Here is a 27030-nt window from a genome sequence, read left to right on the forward strand (position 1 = left end):
AAATCCATAAAAGATTTCATATAGGTGTTTCCATTCCTCGAAAACCTCACTACAGCTCGTTGCTCCTTCTTCTTCTTTGATCTTCTAGGTTTTCAATCTTCGTGCACAGCGGCTGCTTTGATAATGCTAGGATGGTTTTTTTTTCGCTTTTTGATCAAGAAACCTGCCTTCTGAAGGTCCACATTTGCATGTTCGTAATTTTCATGTCTTGCTTTACCTATTAAATGCTGTCATGCCTATATCAACGTCACCTATCAATATCAAACTACGACTTTACTACTATTTTTAATTCAGTATATCTTATATCAAATGGCACAAGCAGAAGTTTCGATCTATAATCTGAAATTCTGAAGAGGATCAAAATGTTATTTTTATTTTGTAAGCTCATTATGAATTCCTTAACGTATAGTGAATCATACTCTGATGAATTTAATTGAAATAATAAACAAAATAAAAGAAAAAATATTTCTTTTAATTTAAATAAAGAATGAAAAGAGCAGAGAGAAATAGTATTTATAAAATGACAATTGTTCCATAAAAATTTTAATATAAGTTGTTGAACTAATTATTTGTAGCAAGGGCTATGTAATGATAGCATAACCTGGAATTGTGCCTCGAAGTGATGGCGAATAAAAAACCGATATCCCCTTCCTGCTTTATATTGGAGCATATTTAAACAAAAATTAGTGTAAAAGAGGATAAAATAATAGTTTTATCGTTAGTGAAAATTTCAAAACTTTGTTGCTGATATATATTTCTAGATGTGAAAATTTTAAAATAATGAAGAGCAAATAGGCCTCCCCCCCGCAAAAAATAAGAGTGATTTTCGAATCAGTTTTTAAAAAGTCAGAAACTATTTTAAAATGTCATAAAAATTTCATTAAAAAGATAATTTTCGCTCTATCCGTTGGTGTAAATAGTTAAATTCTGAAATAGTTCCTTACATTAGGATATGCGATATACAGGGTGATTATAATTAAAGTTTAAGTTTCAAAACGCTATAAAAAAAGAACCACTCATGAAAATGACGTCAAATTTGAAAGGAATGTTATTGAAGAAGGCGGAAAGCGTATGGCAGAAGAAAAAATTTAGTTTCAACAGTTAGCAACAGATGGCGCTGCAAGCGGAAGAAGACGTAAATTAAAATGTTAGTTAAATTTCAGTGTTATAAAGCTGTCAGGTACCAGGCTGTTCCTCATTTTGCGTCTCAGACGTTCGCCATGGGTGTTTCACTGCAGGACCGCGCTCTGCTGGTAAAGCTGTATTACAAGAATGATGATTGTGCAAGAGTAGCTCTGCAAAAATTCAGGACACTGAAGGGTATAAAAGAAGGCATTGGTCCAATGAGTGTCGTATGTCTAAAGAAAATGATGCAAAAATTCGAAGCGACAGGTTCGTTTGATGTGCAATCTGGTAGAAGGAGAAAACGAGTGCATTCGACGGTAGTTGAAGAAGTGGCCCCAGCATTACAGGAGGGGTCGGCCGGTGGTGTGCAACCGTGCAGTGCACGAGGAATTGCCCGAACATTGGACAGGCCTACGAGCACGGTGCTGAAAATTGTACGAAACATCCTGCAATGCTATCCGTACAAAATTGGCTATGTGCAGGATTTGCTTCCGTCTGACCTGACAGCTAGGGAGACGTTTGCGTTAGAATTCCTGGCTCGCATGGAAATGGATAATGAATGGCCGTGGAAAATTTTGTGGATAGATGAAGCCCATTTCTATCTGACAGGATACGTGAATACCCAGAATTGTCGAATACGGGCAACAGAAAATCCATTGGCAAAGCACCCCGTACCACTCCATCCTGAAAAGGTCACTGTATGGTGTGGCTTTACGGCATCATTCATCCTACAACCATATTTTTTCGAGCAGACGGGTGCTTCCGATCCTGTTACCGCAACCGTCACTGGTCAGAGGTATGCGTCTCTTTTGCGCAACCACGTGATTCCAGCTCTGCAACAGCATGGATGTGTGGATGAAATCATTTTTATGCAAGATGGCGCTCCTCCGCACATTGCACATCACGTGAAGCAGCTGCTGAGGCGCCATTTCGGAAATGCTCGAATTATCAGCCGTCATTTCCCTACAGCCTGGCCGTCCCGATCGCCTGATCTTACTCCGTGTGATTTCTGGCTGTGGGGATATCTGAAGGATGTTGTGTTCCGTGCTCCAATTGCAAATTAGCGGAATTAAAGGCACGCATTTCACAACACATTCTGAACATCACCCCAGAGACACTGCGATCCGTTGTGGAACATGCTGTTTGTCGCTTTCAACTTGTTGCACACAATGGTGGACACCATATTGAACATGTTTTGCGCCAGTCTCGTGACAGTTCCGAACTTCTTTGATGAATGGTTCTTATGCGGTACGTCGCCGCAAAACTCATGAAACCGATTTGTCCCTTTCGATGTGATATGTACAGTCATGCAAATAAAATTATTCAACAATTCTAATTTGTCAATACGTTTTAATGTGTAACTTCCACCTTAGCCGTTGTTTTACGAATCATTTCTCGGCGTGATTCGGCCGCTTACAGCGCCATCTGTGGCTAACTTTCAAAACTAAATTTTTTCTTCTGCCATACGCTTTCCGCCTTCTTCAATAACATTCCTTTCAAATTTCACATCATTTTCATCAGTGGTTCTTTTTTTATAGCGTTTTTAAACTTAAACTTTAATTATAATCACCCTGTAGTTTAATAAAAAATATAAATCGAATTTTGAAAAGATAGCTTCACCACATTTTACTGCCATTCACAAAAAGTGTGAGTGTAAAGTTTAAGCTTATCAGGAAGTTGTTTAAAAACCGATCACAAACTTTTGACCGTAGCGACAAACACCATAGATGAACTAAAGAAAAGCATATGATAGAGTTTTAGATTTGTCATTTGTGAAAGAAAAATTTATAAAAATGTAACTGAAATGTGAAAAAACTCCATTTTGAGAAAAAAGTGAAAAACCATATATATCGTTCTGCAAGTTTGTTAAATAATTTTTTAAAGTATCTGTAGCTTCTTTGCACTATAAACATATTTTAATAACTGCTCTGTGACTTCACGTTTTCTTTTATTTTTGTCTTTTTATAGATATTTACGTCTTCAAGGATTTTTTAAATCATTGTTTCAAATTTATGGGCCAAATATTTCATTCTACTCTACATAAATCAATGAAATTTTAGCAATGAAAATTATATTCCAGTTTCTTCAGACAAAGGCGCTTAGTTTTTTTTATTCACTTAGTTATTGAAATATAGCTTAAACTGGCAAACTAATTTTAGAAATTATATTTAGCGTTTTGTGGACTTCAAAGGAAGCTTCAGTAAATATTTTAAACAGCGTACAATAACATAAATTTCAACTTTCATTCTTCAACCCCCTCCACCAAATATATATATAGTTACGACTGATCCATTGCAGTTACATATAGTTACGACTGATCCATTTTGAACATTATTTATGAGTATGAAATCTAGAAGTGTGAATGATATTTTGAAATTATGCCATCTAATAAGACGATCAAGAAAAAGAAAAGTGATAACAGATCAGATCCTATGCCCCTAATAAAGATTATATTTTCATAAATCTAAAATACACTCATGTCCATAAATTAAGGATAATGCAAAATCAGGCAAAGGAAGAGTTAGAAACAAAGCAAATTTGACTTATTTGTAAAGCTTATTTATTAAACAAAAGGTAAAGAGCAAAAAAAGATGCTATATGTTTGATATTATTAAAAAATTAGCGATTTTTTTCTTCCTGGAGCAAATTACAAAAAAAAAACCTATTTATAAAAAACCAATATTACATGGTTGGTATGATTGTTAATACATTTTATGTCTCCCAGACGATGCAATACAGTCCGTACAACGCCTAGGCATGCTGAGTATCAAATTATCGATCTGATCTTGGGAGATATTACACCACTCAAAAAGCAATGCTCTCCGAAGTTCCGATAGACATGTAGGAGGAGGTTGACGGGCTGCCACTCGTCGGCCAAGCATGTTCCACACGTGCTCTACTGGATTCAAGTCCGGTGAGAATGCTGGCCAGTCCATACGGGTGATATCCTCCAATTGAAGGCATTTGTTTACGATGTTTGCACGGTGAGGACGGGTGTTGTCATCCATAAACACAAATTGTGCGCTCATGGCGCCCCGAAACAAACGTACATGTTGTTCCAGAATGACGTCCCGATAGATTTGGCTTGCCATGGTTCCAATTTGAACATGCAGGTCTGTTCTGGAACCCAGAATAATTCCACCCCAAACGAGCACTCCCGACACCGTAACGGTGTCATTCAATGATGTTTTCTTGGTGGTAACGGGTACCTGGAGCTCTCCATATGAAAGTCCGGCAAGAATCAGACTGCAAGCTAAACCTGGATTCGTCGGAAAACATCACACAAGCCCACTGTTGCGGTGTCCACAATGCATGCTCTCTACTCCAGGCTAACCGCAGGCGACAGTGAGTTGCAGTAAGTGGAACGCATCTGACAGGTCTACGAGCATATAGACCAATCTGCCCTAAGCGTCTGTACACGGTCTGCCTTGAAATTGTCGTACCAATGGCTGAAGAGAGCTGACGAGACAGGTCTGAGGCTGTGCTCCGCCTGTTTTTTTTGGCAGTAACTGCCAAATACCGGTCCTCATTCGGCGTTGTAACTCTGGGGCGACCTGTGCTGTAACGTCTACTCACATTACCATCATCTTGGAATCGTTGCCAAAGCCTGGAGATGACACTCTGGGCAATTCCAAGTTCGTGTGATACTTCTAGTTGGGAACGCCCACATTCCAGACGGCCGATTATTATACCACGTAAAAAATCATCCAAATGCTTCCTTTGTGTCATAACTATTCGGTTATTGCACTGACATGCTTATAAAGCGCCTGCGAACAATTTTACTTCTTTGCATGTATTCCTTATATATCACTCTCTTACACTCTTGTCATTGTGACGTACCATCGGTGTCATCTGATTACTTCCTGAAATTTGCATGTGATTCTCGAAGATGTGTTTAGTGATTTTACAGGTGATATATTTATTTTAGAGTTCGATTTCCGCGTGACTCCGAATTATCCTTAATTTATGGACATGAGTGTAAATAGTCGGAATATAGCGTAATTTGGTAATCACAGAATATTTTTTGTGAGAAACTAGTCATAAATTTTATGATAAACTTGTAATCTTATCCATCAAGAAATCATTTCTCACTATATTTTCCGTAAACACTCGAGAACGTATTTTTTTTTCAGAACGTTGACAGACTTTAAATTGCTCCGTAAAATGCAGAAGTTCATGACCTGTTTTATTGAGGACAAATAGCACAATATAACCTTGGAAGATGTTTCAGTATTATTATGGATGAAGTTAAAACGCTGTAATGAATATTTAATAAGCGGGATTTTCATATGGTGGCAGCAATGTTTTTAACATTCATGTGTCAAACCTTATGTGAATTCCTTTTTAATCTCATTCTATCCTAAAACGGTACCCTTTAAGTATATTTTAATTAATTGAAACGAGTGTTTTTTATCATTTACGGAAGTTTCAGATTATTGGCCATGACCTGATGTTTGCGTTCAATATTTGTTATATGAAAAAGAAGTTTTTAAAAGTATTCATTCATATTACTGTTCTATATTTTCATTGTAAAGAGGTATGTAAATTTCTTTTCATTCATAATATAAATTTTGCATTTTGCAATAAATGTGAAATGGCTTATAAAGCGAAATCTTTTGAGTTTATGAAAAGATAGCGTATTTCTCTAAATGGTGAATGCTTTAATATTTTTTACAAAATTGTGTTAAATTGGCAAAAGAAAATTTTTTAAATATTGAAGATGCAATAAATAATAAAATATTAATGTATATTTTTCTGTCTGTTAGATATAGACAAATAAACTCATTTCGAAATTGATTAATGATGACGTTAGAAACGTGGAGAAGTTTCGATTTTAAAGTTCATTTCCGAAGGAGGAAGCAATAAATGAAAATTTTCGAAATCAAAAGTTTGAAAGCAATAGCAGTTTCTTATTAACCCTATTCTATATAACTTATTGATATGGTGCTCAAATGTACCTTTTGTTCCCTTTAATAGTCGTGGATAATAAACATAGATATTATCCACAACGAAACATATGTATATGAACCGAAAGCATCACACATATTCTTTAAATTTGGCCAAAGTTTTGTATCTGTAATCTAATTGAAATGATCTTTGTATATTTCTAGAATTGAATTTATCTAACAGAGTTTACAATGTACTTAATTTATTTACTATTAAATATGGTAATACGAACAATTATTGTTATTATTATTATTTTACAGTGTGTGTCCATAATTTAATCTCCAGAGAGCAAAATTAAATTGAAACGTAATTTTACGGAGTAAACGGAAATAATTTATATCGATATAATATTTAGTTTAAGCAATTTCATTTATTCCAATTTTTAGAAATGGCAACATGGAACTTGACTGTCTACGGACAAAATGGCGTCATGCAGTGAAAAAGCAATGTAGTCTGGTTATGGGAAACGAAATCTCCGAAAACAGTTCAGAAGCGATTCGGATATCAATTTAATAAACCTCCACCGATGGAACAGTCAATTAAAAAGATGGTTAAAACAGTTTCGACATACCGGACATTTTTTACATAAAGGAGGTGCAAGTGGGTCGAGCGTGAGTGATGAAAATTTTTCCGCTATTCGAAATGTGCTTGCGTACGGTCCCAGTAAATTCATTCGCCATGCTTACAAATAGGAATTCCTAGGTCGATTGTTCATGAACGATTGAAAATGCGTATAAATTCCAGATTTGTCAACAAATCAAACCTTAAGATCGGGTCGTTCGTACGGAATTTCTATAGGAATCTTGACCGTATTAAGCAATGATGATAAATTTCTTCAGAAAATCGTACGCCTGTCATTGGGCTACACATACGTGTGATTTCCTTGATGAAACATACCCAGATCGTCACACCACTCGACGTCTTTTTCTAGGGATACTTGAAAAAACAAATTTACGCTGTAGGGATTAGCAACATGGAAGAATTAATGTATCGAATCAATACAGAAACAGCTACAGGGACTCCACAAATGCTTATTAACGTCTGCAAGGTTAATTAAGTGCAGACTCCGATATTCTCCGAGTAACTAATGGTTCTCATTTTGAAGTATATTAATATGAAATTCTTTGAAGAAATAATATTCAGCCAATTTTTCCCTATCTCTTATCCTGTATTATTTCCCTATCTCTTATTCATATCTTTATGTCGTGAATAAATTAGGGACACCTTATATCTAGAATACTGAATATTTTTCTAACATGAGGATGTTATATCATAACTGGATGTTACTGCAATTAAAAATCCCCCTCTCTTTAAAATAAATTTAAAATCTGTGAGATTTTTTTAACATGTATTTCCGTCAGAAATACATATTATGGAAATTCATCAGTTGCGTTTTAATTAATTTATCCAAATAAAAGTTCCTGTATGTGCGAATAAGTTTCTGAAACGTTATCAATATTATAATGCTTTAAGGCTTAACTAACATTTTTAAATTAAAGAATTATTAACTAATTTTATCTTTTAGCATTTCCAAATAGGCCGATGTTGAAATTGTTTTTGGTGTTACAAAAGCAGTTTACTCTAGATATAGCGATTATAACATAATACTTAAGTACTAACGTGTAGTGCATTTACAAAACTTAAATATTTCTCAAACATGGACTTTGAGGGTGTTCTACTGACTGTATGCATCGAAGCCGGTTTCGCTACTGTACTTCGACGAAAAGGGCTAAGTAGTTGAAAGTCGTGCGAACTGCATTTCGGAAATAGACACGTGGAAAATGGTATTGGTTTCAACAAAAGTCAAAATGCAATGAATGTTAGTAATATGTTATTTCTAAGACTTGTGGTGCTGAAAAGTATATATTTTCGAGCTGTTAAAGGCAAAAGTCATAAGTAGACAAACCATGTTTTGACCTTAACATAAACGTATCTTAAAAGTGAACTATGCAGCATATATACAATGAAATGTGCCCAAATATAGAATTGTTCTGACTTAAAGAAATCGTCAGACTAACTGCTATTATTTTGCAAATGCCGATGAAAATAATACTTTTATTTTACAGAGCGGTTTTAAGTTCGCTGCAATTAACTGATATATTTTCTCAATGCATTGCTAAAGAACATTAAATAGCCAATCTTATAATTTCGGACGTATGGAACACCCTGTTTAACGTAAATTCACAGTTGGAACAAATAGTGCTGGAGAAATTACTCTATGGTTTTTATATCAGAAAAATATGTGCCAAACATAGCATAATACGATGCACAGATTCACTGAGTATTTTGAGTTTGTATATTACAGTCTGAGATTTTTTATTACAGAAAACGTCATTAAAAATTAGAGGATTTTACGTAAACGTTAAATAAACTGTAGAGAAAGCAGAAATGCATTATGCTGAATTTTTTTCAGAATACCTGAAATCTAATTCTCATTTTTGAAATTTCATAATTATTATATCTTCTACCACTTTTCGAACTTCTATAATAATCAGTTCATGTTTATATGTGGAAGCGTAAATGAAAGAACATAATGTTGAAATATAATAGGACTGTAAGGTATATTTTAATTTTATAACAGTTATTTTATAACCTTTCCTATCTTATCTCGTTTCAACTTACAACTCCTACCAGAATGAGTTTTTAAAATCGCGTTGAATGCAAATGAAGAAGCGAATAATATTAAAGTCGAGTTCAACTGCCTTCTAGAGAGAGAGAGAGTGAGGAAACTCGAGTACCGCGCGTTTGCCTTTGGGCAACGTTTCTCGAAGCAGTTGTTACGCTCGGCCGTATTATTCCGTGCCTTTTGAGAGTTCACCGGATAGTTTAAGATTGCGGGCCAACTACATTAGAATTGTGTTAGCTTTGACTAAATCTCTTAGTTAGTCATTACTTAGTTCTTATTTCTTGCTTTTTGAGTTTAAGCCCAAGTGGAGGTTTTGCTGTAAGCCCGAAGAAAGGGGCCGACTGTCAATCTTAATTTGAGCGAATAAAGGATAATTAACCCTTCTTGAGTTTACGCTTTATGTTCTTTGAACTAACTGATAATTCCTTTAACAATTCACTGAGTTCCTCGGCATTTCATTTAACATGGCAAAAGTAAGGAACTCTATGATAATAATATTAAGATAATTTTCTTGGTTTAGGTAAATTTTATCCCTGTTTCAAAGCCTTTTTTGGCCTACAGACTATTTTATTTGTACATGCTACTGATATTTTGAGCTTTATTCTAAACACTGTAATATATTTAAATAAATATAAATAAAGTAATAAAAATGTACAATTGATATTTAATATAATGACTGCTTGTTTGAGCGTCCATTCCATTCCAAAGAATGATGCAAAAACGAAAAATATCCCAAATGTTTCCCCATTTATATTTTTACATTCCATATAACGACCACATAACCATATATTCATTCGAGTGCAGAGTTTCTGAAACTGTGGGTCGCGACCCCCGAGGGTGTCGTGTGACCTGCAGCAGGGGATCGCCAAAAGTTTTACCAGTTTTGATATTCCTTTAACTTATTATAATAATTTTACAATTACCAAATATTTTTACACAATGTATGTGAAAAGACATACAGAAAAGGAAAACGTGTCGACGCATTTTGTTATAATATAAACGTTTCTTTTACTTGCTTTGCACGTGATGCTGTCATTTCGTCTGTTACTTATTTAAAATTTTCACATTTTTCTATGTCTTAAAATTAGAAATTGAAGTTAATGACCTAAAACTGCAATAGTATATTATATATCCTGCTTCTCCTTTCCCAATTGTGTAAAAGCTGACGGTTTCACTCACGCGTGTGTCGGATTTTCGCAACGCGTATGGGGTTCCACAAAATTTTCGTAAATATTATGGGTTTCAGGGATCGCGAAAAAAATCTCAGTGATAAAAACGAGTCGCGACTGAAAAACGCTTAAGAAGCCCTGCTGTAGTGCAAGGTCCAAATTTAGTTTTTCTTCCCAAGAATTTACCACTTTCAGAAACGTGCATTTGACCTTAACTTTTGTGCCTTTCCATCATCAAAATTTAGAATGAGAGAGATACAATGAGATTTTTTATGGTGATGAGAATTTCTTTGAAAGAAGGGGCAAGGGCTGTGCTTTAGCCTAGTGGAAATAATTTTACATATTTTTTTATTATAACTGCTCTGTGTAACTACTTATATGCAATAATAGGATGATGTTTGCCCGAATTTGTTTATTATAACTGATTTTCGTAAATGATAGATGAAGTTTCTCGGAATATGGTTTTCGAAAAGGAAAAATGAGTGAACCTGGTATCGATCTCGGCAAACAATAAATATCGTCCGATAGGCATTCACTTTCATTTCCAGGGGAAGAGGAAAAGAATGAACAGGTACCAGAAATTGCAGTTCTGTACTGAAATTTAGCTGAATATTAACTGCATCTTTGCATCTGCAGAGACAGCTGTCGTTAAAAAAAGGCCTTAAGCATTCCTTAATGACTTTGTAAATATCAGCAATGAATTAGAAAACATTTTACAATCCAGAATAATTTACGGGTAGAATTTCTTGCTTATGAAGAAACATCTCCAGTTTTAGTCATTGCTGTCGATGTGAATAGCACGTGAAAAACATTCCGTACCTTTACATGCAAATTTCGAGAAGTTCGAACATTTTCTTACGACTTAGCAGATTATGGTGCTGACTTAGAACATGTTTTAGAGTTAAATATGATATTTCACTTAGAACGTTTTGATTTTAAAGGGACACATTCAATTTTTAGCATCGCTCGCAAAGTAAAACACACGTGGAAAATAAGTTGCATCCCAAGGGGGGAACATAAGTTGAGCTCGTATTTTTCTCTAAATTCCAGTGAAAAGATTCTTCATCCGGTAATGTGCTACTCCCATAGGGATAGCGCATTTAAAATGGAATTCTATTTGATTAATTTGATATTCAGACAACGGGTTACATGTTTTAAACACTCTAACCTTTAGTTCAAGTTCTGCATCACATTACAATGTTGCTTCTATTTTCTGAATTGCATTGGGAGAGGAGAAGCAGGATATTTTCATTTACTCTTTTAGAGATTGTACTGACAAGACATCTGGCTATTTTTCTTCCTTCCAGATAAGTCCTGTATCATAAAATGTTCATGAGTTTCAGAGTAATCAGAATAAAATTTGACATAAGAAAAATGAATTACCTGTACAAACTTCCACAAAAGTGTTTAGTGTTTGGAAGGAGGATGAGTAAAGCCATGTTTCACTTTAAAATTAAATACAGCTACAGTTGTAAGAAACAGTATGGCATTTATCATACTCTAAATTCATGTTAATTATGAATTGTTACCACAAAACTTCATTTTATAGTTTAGCATTTAGTCAGTGTAAAAAAATGCATATACATAAATATTAACATTATTTTTGAAAAACATAAACTAATCTTCTAAAATCTGTTTTTGTAAAATGCATGAAATTTGGGTTAAAATTCTAAAGATATGTAACATAATTAACTTAGAATTCAAACAACAAAAATTAGCGTTATATTGCAAATTTTGTGAAAATATAATTTGCAAATAAATAAAATGTGAAAATGTGAAAGATTTTAATTAAATAAGAAATTCTTAAAACACTTTATAGAAGTTTTTAAACAGATTATTTAAACCCGTAAAGTTATTCCACTCTTCTGAAATGCTTTTAGTGGATAGTCAAAGGAGCGCTGGCTGTTGATGGAATTCTACGTGGGAAAAACCTAAGAAGCTTTGAAGAATGGTTTGGGGGGAATAAATCTTGGTTTTTTTTCAATAATTTTAATTATTTACTGTTAAAATCTGTAAATAATTGTTTAATATTTATAAGTTTTAAAAAATGGAGGAAAAATTCTATTTTTTATATCTCTTACTTTTGCTTAATATTTTCGATTACAATTTTTAATTAATTTAAAAACACCATTTTATATTAGCTAAAAATTTAACTTGCAGTCAATTTTTAAATGAAATTCTATAAATATTCATGACATTTATTCTAATCTGAAACTAAAACATTCCTAAAAGCACGTGGAAGTTCCTAAAATTGCGTGGAAACTAAAAAATACCTAAAATGACTTTGTAGAGAATAATTCTTCTTTTGTGCTATTATGATGTAACTCTCAGCTGTGCTATGTAACTCTCAGCAGCACCGCCCAGATGGTAAACCAGCTAGTGACACTGACTGTCGTACCAAAGGATCCGGGTTCGAATCCTGGAGAAGAATAGGGTATTGTCTCTGCGCTCCGTTGGGGCACTCAAAGCATGCAGTGAACCGAAAGTCCACTCGAGAGATTGATGGTAGGAGAAGAGGGGTGGGAGACCCTTGGATACGGACCTCAGGGTGCGCTAACTAGTGCGGAACTGAGCATGAAGTCGGACTGCCATCTGTATGGTGCTCTGGCCAACGACAGACGAGTTCTTGTATTTCTTGCTACGATAATAATTCGTGGGCTTGTTCTGATTATTACATCAAACAAGTGAGATTAGTAACAACAACGCTCAGCACACGCATCAAGTCAGTTAGTAGTAGGTCATATGTTCAGCTGCGGGAAAAGACACTTTAAATTTTTGTAGGCGAATCATACAATTTGTTTCATTTTTTTTTGTAATTCTTTTCTTTCTTCCTTTTTAACTACAGATTTAATGTACACAAAGCATAATTCATTTAAATCGGCTTATTTCCGAGAAATTAACTCTAAATTGAAAAGCGTAAAAAACGATTGTTTAGGTATTAGAAATAGAATCATGTTTAAAGACATTAATCTAAGCATAATTTTAAAAGATGAGTGCCCTAAATACTTCATTTTATAATTTTTCTCATTAATCGTTAATAGATATTTTAATTTTACACCTGCTCTTATTTATTTTTTACCCTATGCGAGTGCCATAATCCGCACCGTCCGTGTAACTGTGTTTAAACATAAGCATGAATAATATTTCTCCAATACGAATAAATTCATATAAAAAAACTTTTTAAGATATAAAATTTACAGAAAGGTCTTGAAAAGGCTTACCCGTTTATAAAATTTTAATAGGCCGTTCTATGTATGGAAAACTTCTTCAGATATTATAATATTGGAAGACTGTTGTCTAGCATCAGAACAAGCCCACGAAATTCATCGTGGCAAGACTACAAGATTACGACTGTTGTTGCCAAGAGCCTTGGGCACCATACAGGTAACAGTACAACTTTCCTCAGTTTCGCGCCCGATTTTTCAGGAAAGCATCTTGGGGGTGGGGCGGGTCCGAAGGTGTCAAATCAGTCTTCCTGTACCATAACCTCTCTAGAGGACTTCAGATTCGCAACATATTTTGAGTGCCCCTATGCTACACAAACACTATACATTTGGAGACATTTATGCCTTCTCCGCGATTCGGACCCGGGCCCTTCGGTACGGCAAACAGAGTCATTAACCACTACCCCGGCTGGGCGGCGTAGGAGCCCATTATGAGGACTACTTGTTAGCAGCCTTTTCATTATAATGATCGATACAAAAATCTCCTAGCTAAGAAGAGGATATTAAACTAATTCTGCCATTGCGGCCATTCGTTAGAATACTTTTTTTTTTTTTTTTTTTTTGTAGGCATTTAACTAAAAGCGTCAACAAAACATGTCCATTCTTATTACCTTATCAGAATAAGATTTTATTATAAGTAGGAAAGTTACATTTAGTTAATCAACGGATTTTATTTCTTATTTTTTTTATTAAAGATGTATAAAAAAGAACAAGTACTGAAATCAATGAGCGCCAGAAGAGTTCAGAATTAGTCAGTTGTTCTGACAGCTGAAAAAAGAAAATGCCTCAAAAGATAGTAAACTTTGAAGAGGAGAAACGGGAATTTTAGAAAAGAAAGAATAAGAAGATGACAGGATTTTAATTTTTTAAAAGATTCATTAAGTGTTAAAACACTACTACGAGAGCTAAGTAAGAAAGGTAACCAAGTTTTGAAAACAAGAACAGTAAGTATAACTATTGATTAATCAATAGTTACACTTACAACTAAGGTAATTTACTTCGTGTTTATGGAAAAACTGACAAGCAAAAATAATGCGATTTTTGAACCTGTTACCTCTGATTAGGAGAGCTAATATTCTCAGTGGGAGAGGGTCCTAACATTTCATTCCTTCTTTCTTGTAGTCCTTTTCACCCGCTTGTCTCAAGAGACTCGGCATCGAAAGGCCTGAAAGCCAGTTTGTGACTTGTTACACTCAGACATCATTTCACTCATACTCAAGACATCATTTCACTCAATTTCTGCTCCAGCCTCGCAGCAGCAACCTCCTTCACGGCAACCAACTCTTACCCCTTTTTTCTGCATCTCAACACCGTTTCCGTCCTTCGGAGCCCAGCTGTCATAGATGTGGCTTTAGAACAGGCGCCGGTTTACGGCTATATTTCAACAGAACTGATAAAGTCGCGCTCATTGGTATTGTCATTAGTACATAATATCACTAACCATCCTCGTCACTACGATTAGAAAACGCTCGTCTCATAGCAAATATTCAGTTTCTTCCGCTTTGTATTCTAATTGCAATTGATATTTTTATGTAATCCTATTTGCATCAATGTACACTCCGCACATACGCACACACAAAAAGAAAATAATAATAAATAAATAAAAATCCGAAAGCTTTCATATTTTACATTACGCCCAAAGGGACTTTTTTAACGTTTTGTGTGTTACCTTTATTTATTAAATATTATGTTCTTTGCACTTAAAATCTTTGCACACCATAAAATTCAATTCAAAATCAATATCGCAAAATAATTTTAAAATGAGTATACCTTTAGATTTTTCGATACACAGTGTTGCCATTGCTCTCTTTGGAATCGTTGAGTTTCTTAATCAAAAAATTTTTACAAAATATAAAATAGATAATAAAATAAATTCCAAATTTGGGCTTTTAGATGCCCATATTCGGGTGGAAACGTACGTTATTCAAAATTGGATGGCTCTAGGTACGGTTGTTTTATCACAATACGAGGAACATAGATACATTTATGCAAATTGTTCATTATTTAATTTCTTTAAATATAACACAGGGCTCTAATATTTGGTAGTAACAATTTAAAAAGTGAACCGATATTTCAATGCAAAATGCCAAACCGAAATTAATAGTCCTTCTGGGCAAATTGCCTCTTTGGACTAATAAATAAAATAAAATAAAAATAAAAGGGGGGCGGCGATTAGAATAATTGAAACTTTTAGATAAAACGTTGTTGCTATATTTATGATATAATGGTTTCTAGAATATAAATGTTGTTACTAATTGCGGAAATTTAGAAGAATTAGAAATTAATGCTGAAATTGAGAAGATTATAATTTGTCATGTTTACGCAAAATTTAAAATAAAAGTGCTAAGAGAAGACTTTTTAATTTTAATAAATGTCTTTAAATCCAGATTTGATGAAGCAAATTATAAAACTGAAATGATGAAGCAAATTATAAACACTCGATCAAATTTAGCTGACCTCCGTGAGTTTGACGAGTCTATTTTAATATAAAATCTCTCCCAAATGTTATGCTTTGTCTAATATGATGGGTATTAAAATTAAATAACGAATTACAAACTAATTTAATAATATATATAATGAAAACTGTGTGATCCAGAGAATAATAAAACAGCGAATATGCTGACAGAGCAGATTAGTAATACTATGATGAATGAAAATAATGATATTGAGTGTAAATTGGATTTAAATAATCTTTGAGTACAGAAACCTTCTTTGTGCATCTCCCTACAAATTTTGTATTAAGGTATTTTCCATAGAAAAGGAAACAAATAGTGAAATATTAGATTAATTAAATATTTTAAAAATTTAATTAGGATTTTTTTACTTTGATGAATATGAATGTTTCTGAAATGTATACATATGATGTTTATGAAATGTATATGTATGATGTTTATGAAATGTGTATGTATGATGTTTATGAAATATTTCATAAATATATCACATCAAAAACTGAAATTTAAATTTAAATTCTTTAGTATCTTGATTAAAATTTAAGTCAAATGTTTGCATATTATTTTAATTTATGTTAAAATGCACAATATGTTGATTAAATAATGAATAGAAAGGATTCAGATAAGTATTTTTGAGAAATTTCTGTTATCATTTTCATTTCGAAACACGTCGAAATATTTTAAAACTTCTGTAATTTGAAAGCAAAATCGTATACATGGTAAATAATGACTCAAATATTTAATTTGAATCTTTAAGTTCAAATCTTTCACTTAAAAGATGAAACATAGATAAAAGTATGTAAATAAATGTTTTTCGCAGTATAGAAATTTCACTGTTTTTATTAAGGCACTCTGTCAATCGAAATCGATTGATTCAGTCCTGATTAAAAACTAAATGAATTTCATATTTCATATTTAATTATTTTCTAATGCTTTAAATTACGTACAGTAAAGGATCGATGTTAATGCTAATAAAAATGGAAAAATAAGAAAATAACATTTCACTAAGCTTTAATTCAGATAAAGCTTATAACGAATTAATCAGATAATTTTATTAAAATTCCATGCTAATATTTTGAAAAGAGTCAGCGACCAGCTTTAAAAGTAATTTCTTTTCTAATTTAAAACAACAATATTTCGGACAATAATTGGGAAATATACTCCCATATCAAAGTTTTCTCAATTTTCATTGTTAAACTGATATTACTGGATGACATTTACACAGATGTAAGCGTATTTTGTCGTTCTTATTTAAATATTTCTTAAAAACATTGTAAATCAAACACACAAATGATTTTTTTATATTGAATTATTTTGATAAGGATAAATTTTAGTTAATCGTTAAATTTAAACGCTTAATAAGTTACACGTTATTCTTACATACCAATATCTTCAAATTAAATTTTAAATTAATTTAGTTTTCAGGATTTTAATGAATACCAATAAGAAGAAAATTCAAAGATACAGAAAATACACTTACTCTGCATTGAGAGTTGATTCCACGAATATGTTACTTTAAGACAACACACTTCAAACTTGCCTAGTTGATTGTGTTCGATCAGTAGCCTAAGTTTTCATTTAAATACCTTTTATAAGTATTTCTTCTCAGAGCAATTACAATTACATTTTGCATCAATGAAAGTATTAATATATGTTTCAATGAAATCGCAGAAAATATTTCTAAACTTTTATGTTATTGCTTTATAAACCAATTACAGATGTTGTCTAAAATGTGCTTTGATATTAAGTGCACAAATCTTGAGTGCTTATCTTAAAAAAAGCAAAGAATTGCTCGCTTATTTATAGTAAGGAATAGCGTTGTTTTAATAGAAGGTTATACGCACCTGGATTAACATCCATAAGAAATCCACGTTAGTAAGCTTTTGGTGCATACGCAGTCGTGAAACAAATTGATTATAATGAAGCGGATCTAGTACCAATCATCTCCAACCCTCATCTCATTCACATCCGGAGCTCGTTCGCCATACACTACGGCTCGTAGTTGCTGTTTTCACCAACACATCGTTTCTCTGTTTTGTGATACGGCAAAATGGTGAGCCGTAATCTCACCTTTAAGCACATTGTGATCAAATACATTAAAATCACCCAAATAATCACTAATCCCTTTACTTAGCAGTTCTGTGCCAGGAGAGCCAAGTACATGGAATGAGGGCGTGCTTCCTGCTGCGTTATATTATTAAGTGATATCCAACTTTCTGATGGAAGGATGTAGCTGACAGATATTGCCGCTAAAAGTGTTCATATTCACAAAACGTGGCCCTCGCCGAAACCCGAAAGGCGGTAATTCCCACCAAGATGGTGAATAATGAGGAGGAAGAAAAGATCAATGTTGGAGACGATGAACAGATGGTAAGTTTGTTTTGATTACATGTTATGTATATTTGATTGTATATTATGAATTATTATTCAACACTGTATTAATACCCTTAAGATGAATTGTGATAAGGATAAGTAATAACTCAGCCTAAAGCCTTATGTAAGATGTTAAATTCGTCATTAAAAACTGTAGCATAAAGTATATTTAAGATAGTATATCATGCAATATCTCAGATTTTGAAAAAGATAACTTTTTTACTCAATGAAGCAGAGAAAATAATATACAGCTGAAGCTAATATTCAGTTCAAATAGTATATTTTTTGTTTTGATAATTATATATGTGCTAAAAACTGATTTTTAGTTATAGTTTTAAAATTACTTAAATATTCCTTTAAAGGAGTGGTATTTAAACTGTGTTCTGAAAAACCCTGGTGTTCCACAAGTCCAAACCCGGGCTTCCGAGAGTCAAAATAAAAATTCGAAAAGAAAATTATAAAGCTCTTATATTACAGAGTGCTAGCTAACTAGTGTTTATTAACTAAAAATTAAGATGCATTTAGTTATAGATTAATTTTTAAAGCTTAATGACTTGCAGTGTTTCGCCGAGATAAACAGTTTTTCAATGAAATTTGAATTAAACTTAGACGACAGTGCTAAAAGTTATAGTACAACTGAGCCCCTTTTTCAGTTGACGAAAACTGTAAAAGAATATTTCCCTGAAGGAAACTAAATATGACTGGATAAAAAATCCATTCGAGTGCGACAATAAATCAGAAGGCTTGCCAATGAAAAAAATGGAAATAAATTATTAACATATAACATTATGAATGTACTAATTACACAATTATTTAATTAGCATATTACTTATTGTATATTATATGTCTATCACTAAGGGACTAGGGTGTTGATTGTGATTGAAACTGAAGAAACTCAATGGTCCCATTCATAAATCATCCGTCACATTATCATGACGTCTTTAATCCATATTGCACTGATCTTGATAAAAGTTATCGAACGTAAATGACATTTTTACTTTTGAATGACACAGATTTATTTCCCCGAGATTAAAAAGATATTTTGAATAAAGCATTCAGCTTTTAGTGAAATTAATAATAAGTGATGAATATTTCTTTAGAAACAATCTGAAATGAGTACTACGCACTTCTTCAGATGTATTGTTCAGTTCCGGTTAAATAATTAAAAGTACTTTCAGCATCGTTTTCTGAAAATTACGGGATTTAAGAATTCATTAACAACATGAGTAAATTTCTTTGCCTCTTTTGTTGTGGATTTGTCTTAATTTTACTTCATAGAACATTAGCATCAGCAAACTAGATACTGGAAAACAATGAAAGTAAAACGTTCATGGTAAGTGTTGCATAAATTTTTCATTGAGGGCATTTAATTTAATTGTTCAGTTTCAAACGTTATTGAATCAAAATTTAACTAAATTTATCAATGTGTTGTCAACAGCAGCAAGAGAATAACCTTTATCACAAGAGACCTTTATTGATTATTTATTAGCAAGAGAATAACCCAATTTCAAAATACGCGCTTGGAAATGAAATTATACATACGTATAATTATATATATATATATACCAAATGTATTTAGTTTTATGTATGTGTGTACGCACTATAAATCAGTGGCGACAGATTACAGAAAATTATTTATTGTACAAGCATATTCTGCATTACCGGCGGTATTTACTTGGTTTTATCTCCTTTATTCTGAAATTATGGATATCCTAAAGTCCAAGTTCAAACTCGGTTAATTATTCGATTTCTCGAGTTAAATTCAATCAGAAGAAATTTTACCTTCCGGGTTTATCAAGCACAGATAAAAGATTTTGAACTTTAAAAACACTATATTACAAATAGTACCAATGTTATGCTAAAGCCTTTTGAACTAAATATATAAGAATTAATTTATTGTCAATAAAATACTTTAGTTCTTGAAAATAATTTATTATTTACGATGAAACAACAATTCATAAAACGAAAAGAGCTATTTCTAATGAACCGTATAAAAGTAAGTGTATTCAAACATAATTATTTAGAGTTAGTTAGCAATGCCCATAAGCGAATTTTTTCGGCTATTATTGAGTCTCGGAAGGATCTGGCAAAGTGTCAGTTTTAATTCAGATCTGAACATTACATTGTTTAATATTATCTTGTAATCAATAACCCAGTTTAGAACACTTGATCGAATTTCTTAGCCTTAAGCCTAGTATCTTCGGTTTGGAGGAGGGATACCTTTCAAATGCAAGCCAGATGAAACCTCTGCGGATCTTCTACAGCTGAATGCTCGGCATTGTTGATGACGGCTCAGGGTGCAAAACAATCAGATCAAAAACGATTGGGAGTCGCCGCGTCACGTGATGTAACAGAGAAGCGTAAAGGCGTCTCATTATCAGTCCTTTTGGAGGTTGGCACTCAGCCATAATCAAGATGCATTGACAAGTGTGAAACTAAGGTTTCCTCAATCATCTGAAAATAGTTCTATAAATCATTGATTACTTCTTCAATATGCAATGTCTTCTTTCAATTTTATTTTAATTTATTTGAAGAAAAAACGCTTTAAATGATTTTGTATAAGATGTTTCTGTGCTTACAAGCAAGATTTCGAGAAGGACTTGAGTATTTATGCCTAACAAATTCACATTGCAGAGACATTAGGATTTTTTGGAAGCCAGAGAGATCAAAAATTAGCAATCGTCTTCGCCGGGAATCGAACCACGGACCTCTGGAATACCGGTCCAGTGTGCAGAACCACTACACCACGAAGGCACGCTAGGAAGGCTGGAGAAACACCTTATATACTCCCCCTTTTAAAGGGCGTCTGGGGTTTTTAGGGGACCCAATCGCCAAATCTTGGGTGTGGAGAATCCTCATCACACACCCTTTTAGTTCGAGCACCACTTGTAGAGACATTAGGATTTTTTGGAAGTCGGAGAGATGAAAAATTAGCAATCGCCTTCGCCGGGAATCGAACCACGGACCTCTGGAATACCGGCCCAGTTTTCAGAACCACTACACTACGAAGGCACGCTAGGAAGGCGGGAGAAACACCTTATAACATAATGCACATAAATGATCGTTTTAACATAACCAGTAAAAGAACAGATTGCTGACTAAAAAGTTCTAGTTGATGCTCATGAAAGTTAACAATTTGATTAACTTTCAATGATATTAACTCATAGTTTTGCTTTTGAAAATAATTCAGCTTCTGTTTTGCTTCTGAATGTGTATGTGTACGCCTTTAACGAATTATTCAAAATAGGAAAAATATGAAGCAAGTGTGTTAGATTCATACTTGTGTGTTTAATTATTGAAGAGTTCTATTACCACATTTGTTAAGGGACTAAAATGAAAATCACTGCATATTGAATTTAAAATATCTAATATACGAAGTTGTTATATTTCTTATCTACGGCATGAGTTTCTCAGCATGATGTTGTGGTCTCATTATAATCAGAAAATTCATTATAAAAAGTTTTGTGTAACATAATATTCTTCAGTAGAAATCTTCAATTCATAACATAAATCGAAATTTTCTGATTTCATGCGTTTATTTATTTATGGCAGAATGCACCGCCTATCGTTTTCTACTTGTTACTAAGTGTTACGTATGATAGTTTGAAGGACTTCTTTCCAGAACAGAAGTTGACAGTTATTATATAAGTTTAAGGCAAAGTATGATATAGTATGATAGTCAGTATATATTCCAACTAGTCTATTCTTTGTGTTTTGATAATTATGTTTAAGAATTTGAGCTCTGAGACTTCTTACGGTGTAGCACATCAACACTTAATTGAGACGGAAGTAAATTCTTTATTATGTTTACTGTGTATTATGGAGCAGTTTAAAAAAGTAAATATTATCAAATTATGATTTCGTAACTAAACTTGTAGCTTGCAACTTTATAACTTGTTTTGTAACTAAAGTTTTGATAATACTAAGCCTTTTAAGGTTATTTAGAGGGAAATTTGGAAATTCCTATACGTTTGAATAAATATTTGGAGCCGGATATCAATTGAAGTTATAAAAATAGAAACTCTTTGGAAACGGATATCAGCCGAAGTTATGAAAAGAGAAACCGTTTGAAAACGGATGCCAACTAAAGTTATAAAATGAGAAACCGCTCTGAAACGGATGCCAGCTAAAGTTATAAAAAGAGAAACCGCTCGGAAACGGATGCCAACTAAAGTTATAAAAAAAGAAACCGTTTTTAAAACTTCACTTCAATCCCTTTTCTCAAGTTGTGCAAAGTTATGATAGAAAAACCGTTCTCCAGGTACAAGCTCGGAAATCACAAAATCCTGACAAGAAAATAAATAGGATAAAGCTTACAGAGAGAAAAGCGAAGTTTTGTGACAAAATTCTATGAAAACTACAGGGTGCGGCAGAAATAACTCCCGATTTCAAACGTAAATAATAAGGAAATGATAGGTATTATTCAAAATTTTATATCATAGTTTGAAAGATCAATTTTTACCATTTTGGTTTTGACATTCACCTTCATTTCGTTCTGAAAATGATGTCGTCCCGAATGCTGACCTCCACACTCTATGCATTTCATTACCCTCCTTGTCATTTTCTGGTATTGACGAAATTCCTTGGCGGATAGTAGCTTTCAGTTCCTCTGCTGTTTGTGGCTTATTTTTGTAGACTTCAGATGCCTCCAGAGGAAGTATTCATAAGGTGATAGATCTGAGGAACGAGCTGGCCATGAAATGCTCCCTCCTAGCGATATCAGGCGCTTCGGAAGCATTTCTTTCAGCAAGTCCATCGATATTCTGGCTGCGTGGATTTGAGGTACCATCTTGTTGGAACCACACAGCTAAATTCCTATGCTCATATAGTTTCGGCCTCGGAAAGTTACGTAACATATCCACATAACGGGCAGAAGCAACTGTAACTACGTTTCCGTTCTCCTCAAAAAATCTAGGTCTATAACCGCAAAATCTGCAACAGCGCATCAAACAGTAACTCGTTCACTATGGCGAGGTCACAGATTTGTCTTGGATTGTTCAGAGCCCAGTAGCGAAGGTTCTATTTGTTCACGCAAACCTGATAAATGGAAGTGAGCTTCATCGCTTGAGAGAAGAATAACGTCATGTGGAGCATTTTGCATGTCATATGGAACATTTTTTAGAATAGTTTCAGAAGATGCACTGCGGTTAGCCCTATCACGATCATTAAGTTCTTGCACGAGCATTATCTTATAAGGATGGAACTTCAAATGCAAAATTCTCTTTACACTCCAATCAGAAATCTACATAGCAGTAACATGCTTACGGGACGAACGTTGCAAAGATCGAAGAACGGCTTGTTTCACTGCTCCCACTTCATTGCTGTGGTATCCGTAAGCTACGAGGTCTGACAGAAGGTTTATGCTTTAAAGCCGAACTTGATCTTCGGAAATTTCGGACCCATAGCAAAATGGTTTTCTTATCGCTAAGTTTGACATTTCGATTGAGCCCAAAATGTTTATGAAATAATCGCTGTAAAGTGATGACAGAATCGGTCACCATTTTTAAAATACGCCTCCGTCACAAAATCACGATGCTCAGCGCTCCACAACATGATGGCTACTGAAATGCTGAAGCATCTGCTACTCAAAGCCATGACTCAATTCATGACACATGACTAATGATAGTGGGCAATCAGAGTTATTTCTGCCGCGCCTTATATAGACAAGTAAAGAAAATTCTAAATATATTAAAAAAATCGTTAATATTTTGAAGTTCTAAAAAGTGATTTTGGGGGGGGGGTTGGGGGGGCAAATAAGTCTTCAAATTTTCATTGCTGGTCTGTTGTAAGGATGATGGAAAGTAGGTAACTCCTTCAATTTGAAGAGTGCTGTGACTTCGGAAGAAAATAAAAATGACTTCAGTACGTTGTTGCAAGAATTAGATCTATAAAAAGTGTTCGAAATCACAGCAATTTACTAGAGGAATGTACTGATGAACTACTGCACGAATGGCAAAACATACAACATAAGAAGTCACATCAGTGAGGCAAAACTAATAAGAAGAATCACAAAACCCTTTAAATATTCGGAACTGTTCAAATGAAATTTTGATCCTTTTATTAACTAAACTTAAAATTCTAATGTTTTAAACACCAGAAGCTTTTAAAATAATCAGAAATCTTTTTTCTTTCAAAATTGTTACTTCTGTTTTTAATAATTGTCTTTTAGTATTGAGAAACGTCTTTTCATGAAACCGATAAACGAAGGCATAATCTTTAAAAATCTTGGTTTAAAAAAGAATTTCGAGGGAAAAAAACTATGAATGCCGTTAAATAATATAAGGTATCCATTTGCATTTTATATTAACAAAGCCATCCTTCGATATTATTTATATTTTGGATTATCTACTATTAAATTATAACTTAGTATTAAACAAATTGAATTACTTTAAATTTTACTTGAAAAGGTTTTTCACAACGGTTTAAATTCTTATAGTGATCAGAAGAACGAAACATGCTATTCAGCACTTATTAATCCACCCGGTTTAATGTTTTAAATACTTACCCCTTGACAAGATTTGTTTGAAACATTAAAGAGGGCTGATTAATTTTTAATTTTTTTTCATAGCAATTTCAATGATTTCCCAAAATTTTTAACAAATATTAACATTCCGTACAAATCGCCATTTTTGACTAATCTAAATTTCCATTTTTGCAATTAAGACCTCTTAAATATTCCCAACCGTAAACCTTTTTTCCTTCAGACAGAATTATCTTAATTTTTGCTAATTTTGAACTAATTCTTATATATATATCTCAGCTTCTACATGAATAGAAAATTTAACTGTTTAACGTTCAAGATTCTATATGTAATGTTTTCTTTGTAAACTTCCATTGGCAGGGTCAACATGAAACGTACGCCTTACTATCTGAGTAACAGTTAGATGGTACTTGCACTTAGAATGTTGAAAATGTACTTTTGTGTGTGTAAGGGCTTAAACAGTTTCAGGGCTGAGAAAGATAATGATAAAATTTGTATATAATACGTTTAAATCTTTCTATTTTATTTGACATAATTTTGCCTATAAATTTCTGTATATTCTTTTTTTCATAATTTGCAGACAATTCGTGGATTTCGGCGCTCATTTCCAAAACTCATCATTACATGGTTAGCTGTTTTGCTCTCCGGAGGTTTATTGCTGATAGCAATGTCATGGAGGCGGCGCATATTCATGCGGTGCACTCACAGGCAATGTCCTTTAGAAGAGGCAGAAAAAGTACTGCTGGTGGTAAGAAGCTTTTAATCTCATTTTCATGCCCGAAAGTTAAAAAGCGGACTGATGTTAGACCTTCCAAAATTTTTATGATAATTTATTTTACATGACCAGTATATTTAAAATAAAAGACGCCTTTTTTAAATGTTTAAATAAATAATGGTGAGATGAGAAATGCAAATAAGGGTTTACAGTCTCATAAACACTTTGAAAATAGAAACACGGTTTATAAAAAAAGTACTCATACATTCTAAGCGCGAAAACTAATTTCAAGAAAAATTAAGTCTTGCTTTTGATAATAAGTTAGAAATATAACGAAATTTCGTAAATGATTTTGGACAGATGTTTTTAAAAATGTCATAATGCTTTACTAAGTATTATTAATATTTAATGTAATGATTTTTATAAATATTATTACTACTATAATGGCTGTGGAATTATTATATGGCATTATTGTAATGCAGTTTACCACATAGCTGTAGCTAAGAGTAAAACAACATTTTACTGCTTTTTGAAATCTTAAAATTTTAAAAATCTTGTTAAACATTTAATTTGTAAGTGTTCAATCACATGAAGTAGTTAAATCTCTTTTGAATGTAGTAAAAATAAGAAAAATATTATATTTACAATTATATTTCAAATGCGTAACGTGTAACATGACAGGCTCCTCGTAATGCAGCATGGATACAGCTAAATCTGTCGTAGCGTTGCCTGGTTTCCTTGTCAGATCAGAGCCATTGCTTACGAAAGTATTGAGAGAAGATATTCCAGTAACCTTTAGACCCATGTTTACACCGAAGGATCTATGATTGAGCAAGGTACTGGAGGTGGTGCAGGAATCTATTGCAACCTTTTGCATTCTATAAGGCACTGAATAGAGATACTATCAATTTTGATGGTGAAGTTGAGGCTATATTTATTGCTCTGAATATCAATTAAGCACTCGGAAGAATAATTTCCCTCGGACTGTTATTTTGTCCGATAGCAAAGCCGTTTTGCAGGCTATCTAAAATAAAAATTTTGCAGTTCCGAAAGAATTTACGAATGTAGGAAAATTCTCAACACTTTGGCAGTTGTCTTACAGTGGATTCCGGCTCATTGAGGCATCGAGAGAAATAAAACAGCCGATTTCCTGGCAAAAAAAAAAGGAACGACTATTCTACAAACCGCTAATAACTATACGAGTCTTATTTCTGCAAAACTCCTAATTAAATTAGAATTTAAAAGGAGGATTTCCTGCTACCTGTCAAATCGAGCTAAGGGAAAGGCCTGAGAGTGTCTCACTAGTTCAAAGCCAGTTATTCCAGATTTTCCTTGTCTCGTAGCCATGGCGTTATTTCGTCTTTTGACTGGGTTCGATAGTCTGAATGCCCATCTTTTTAAAATTTGACATAAGGAATCTTCAGTCTGTACATTTTGTAACTCTGGACAGTCCATGGATAGGTTGGTTGGTTGGTAACGGAGGACGGGGACGCCTGATGTCTAACAGAGGTAAACAGGCATGTGTCCCGCGCCCTCCACTAACCGGGAACAACTCCCTGGGGCCTCAAGAGGCCGCCTCGGGAGCTGTTTAGGATGTTAACAAGAGCATTTGCATGGCCATACAAGGGCAGATTGCATTCGTTTACCGTTTTGACATTTGTTGTTGCAATTTGCTATGGTAATTTTGCACATTCACAATAAAATTCAAATAAAAATACAAATTAAATATACAGATGCAAAAATACAGTTACAAAATAATAGGATCAAAATACAGGCTCATAGGAAAATAAAATAAAATAAAATAAAATAAAATAAAATAAAATAAAATAAAATAAATAAATAAAAATAAAAAATTAAGTATTATGCATATACAGAAGAGGAAATGTTAAATACATTTGATTGTACATTATTTGGAAAGTG

General features: G+C 33.4%; 1 protein-coding gene across 3 annotated transcripts in view; it reads left to right on the forward strand.

The window, feature by feature from the left end:
- Window positions 1-27030, forward strand: part of LOC118199145 (polyamine-transporting ATPase 13A3-like) — a 173608-nt gene that overhangs the window by 45058 nt on the left and 101520 nt on the right. For 2 of the 3 annotated variants that reach the window (XM_085825867.1, XM_085825856.1), the window contains 2 exons: window positions 17679-17911; window positions 24976-25143. In XM_085825867.1, the coding sequence (XP_085681993.1) occupies window positions 17858-17911; window positions 24976-25143 (222 nt within the window). In that variant the 5' untranslated portion in view covers window positions 17679-17857. Of the gene's footprint in view, window positions 1-17675; window positions 17912-24975; window positions 25144-27030 lie in introns of all 3 variants that reach the window. The other variant, XM_085825863.1, reaches the window with a different exon arrangement.

This window comes from Stegodyphus dumicola, chromosome 1 (assembly GCF_044657685.1).
Source record: "Stegodyphus dumicola isolate Sdum_Otavi_A_Nest chromosome 1, ASM4465768v1".
Lineage (NCBI taxonomy): Eukaryota > Metazoa > Arthropoda > Arachnida > Araneae > Eresidae > Stegodyphus > Stegodyphus dumicola.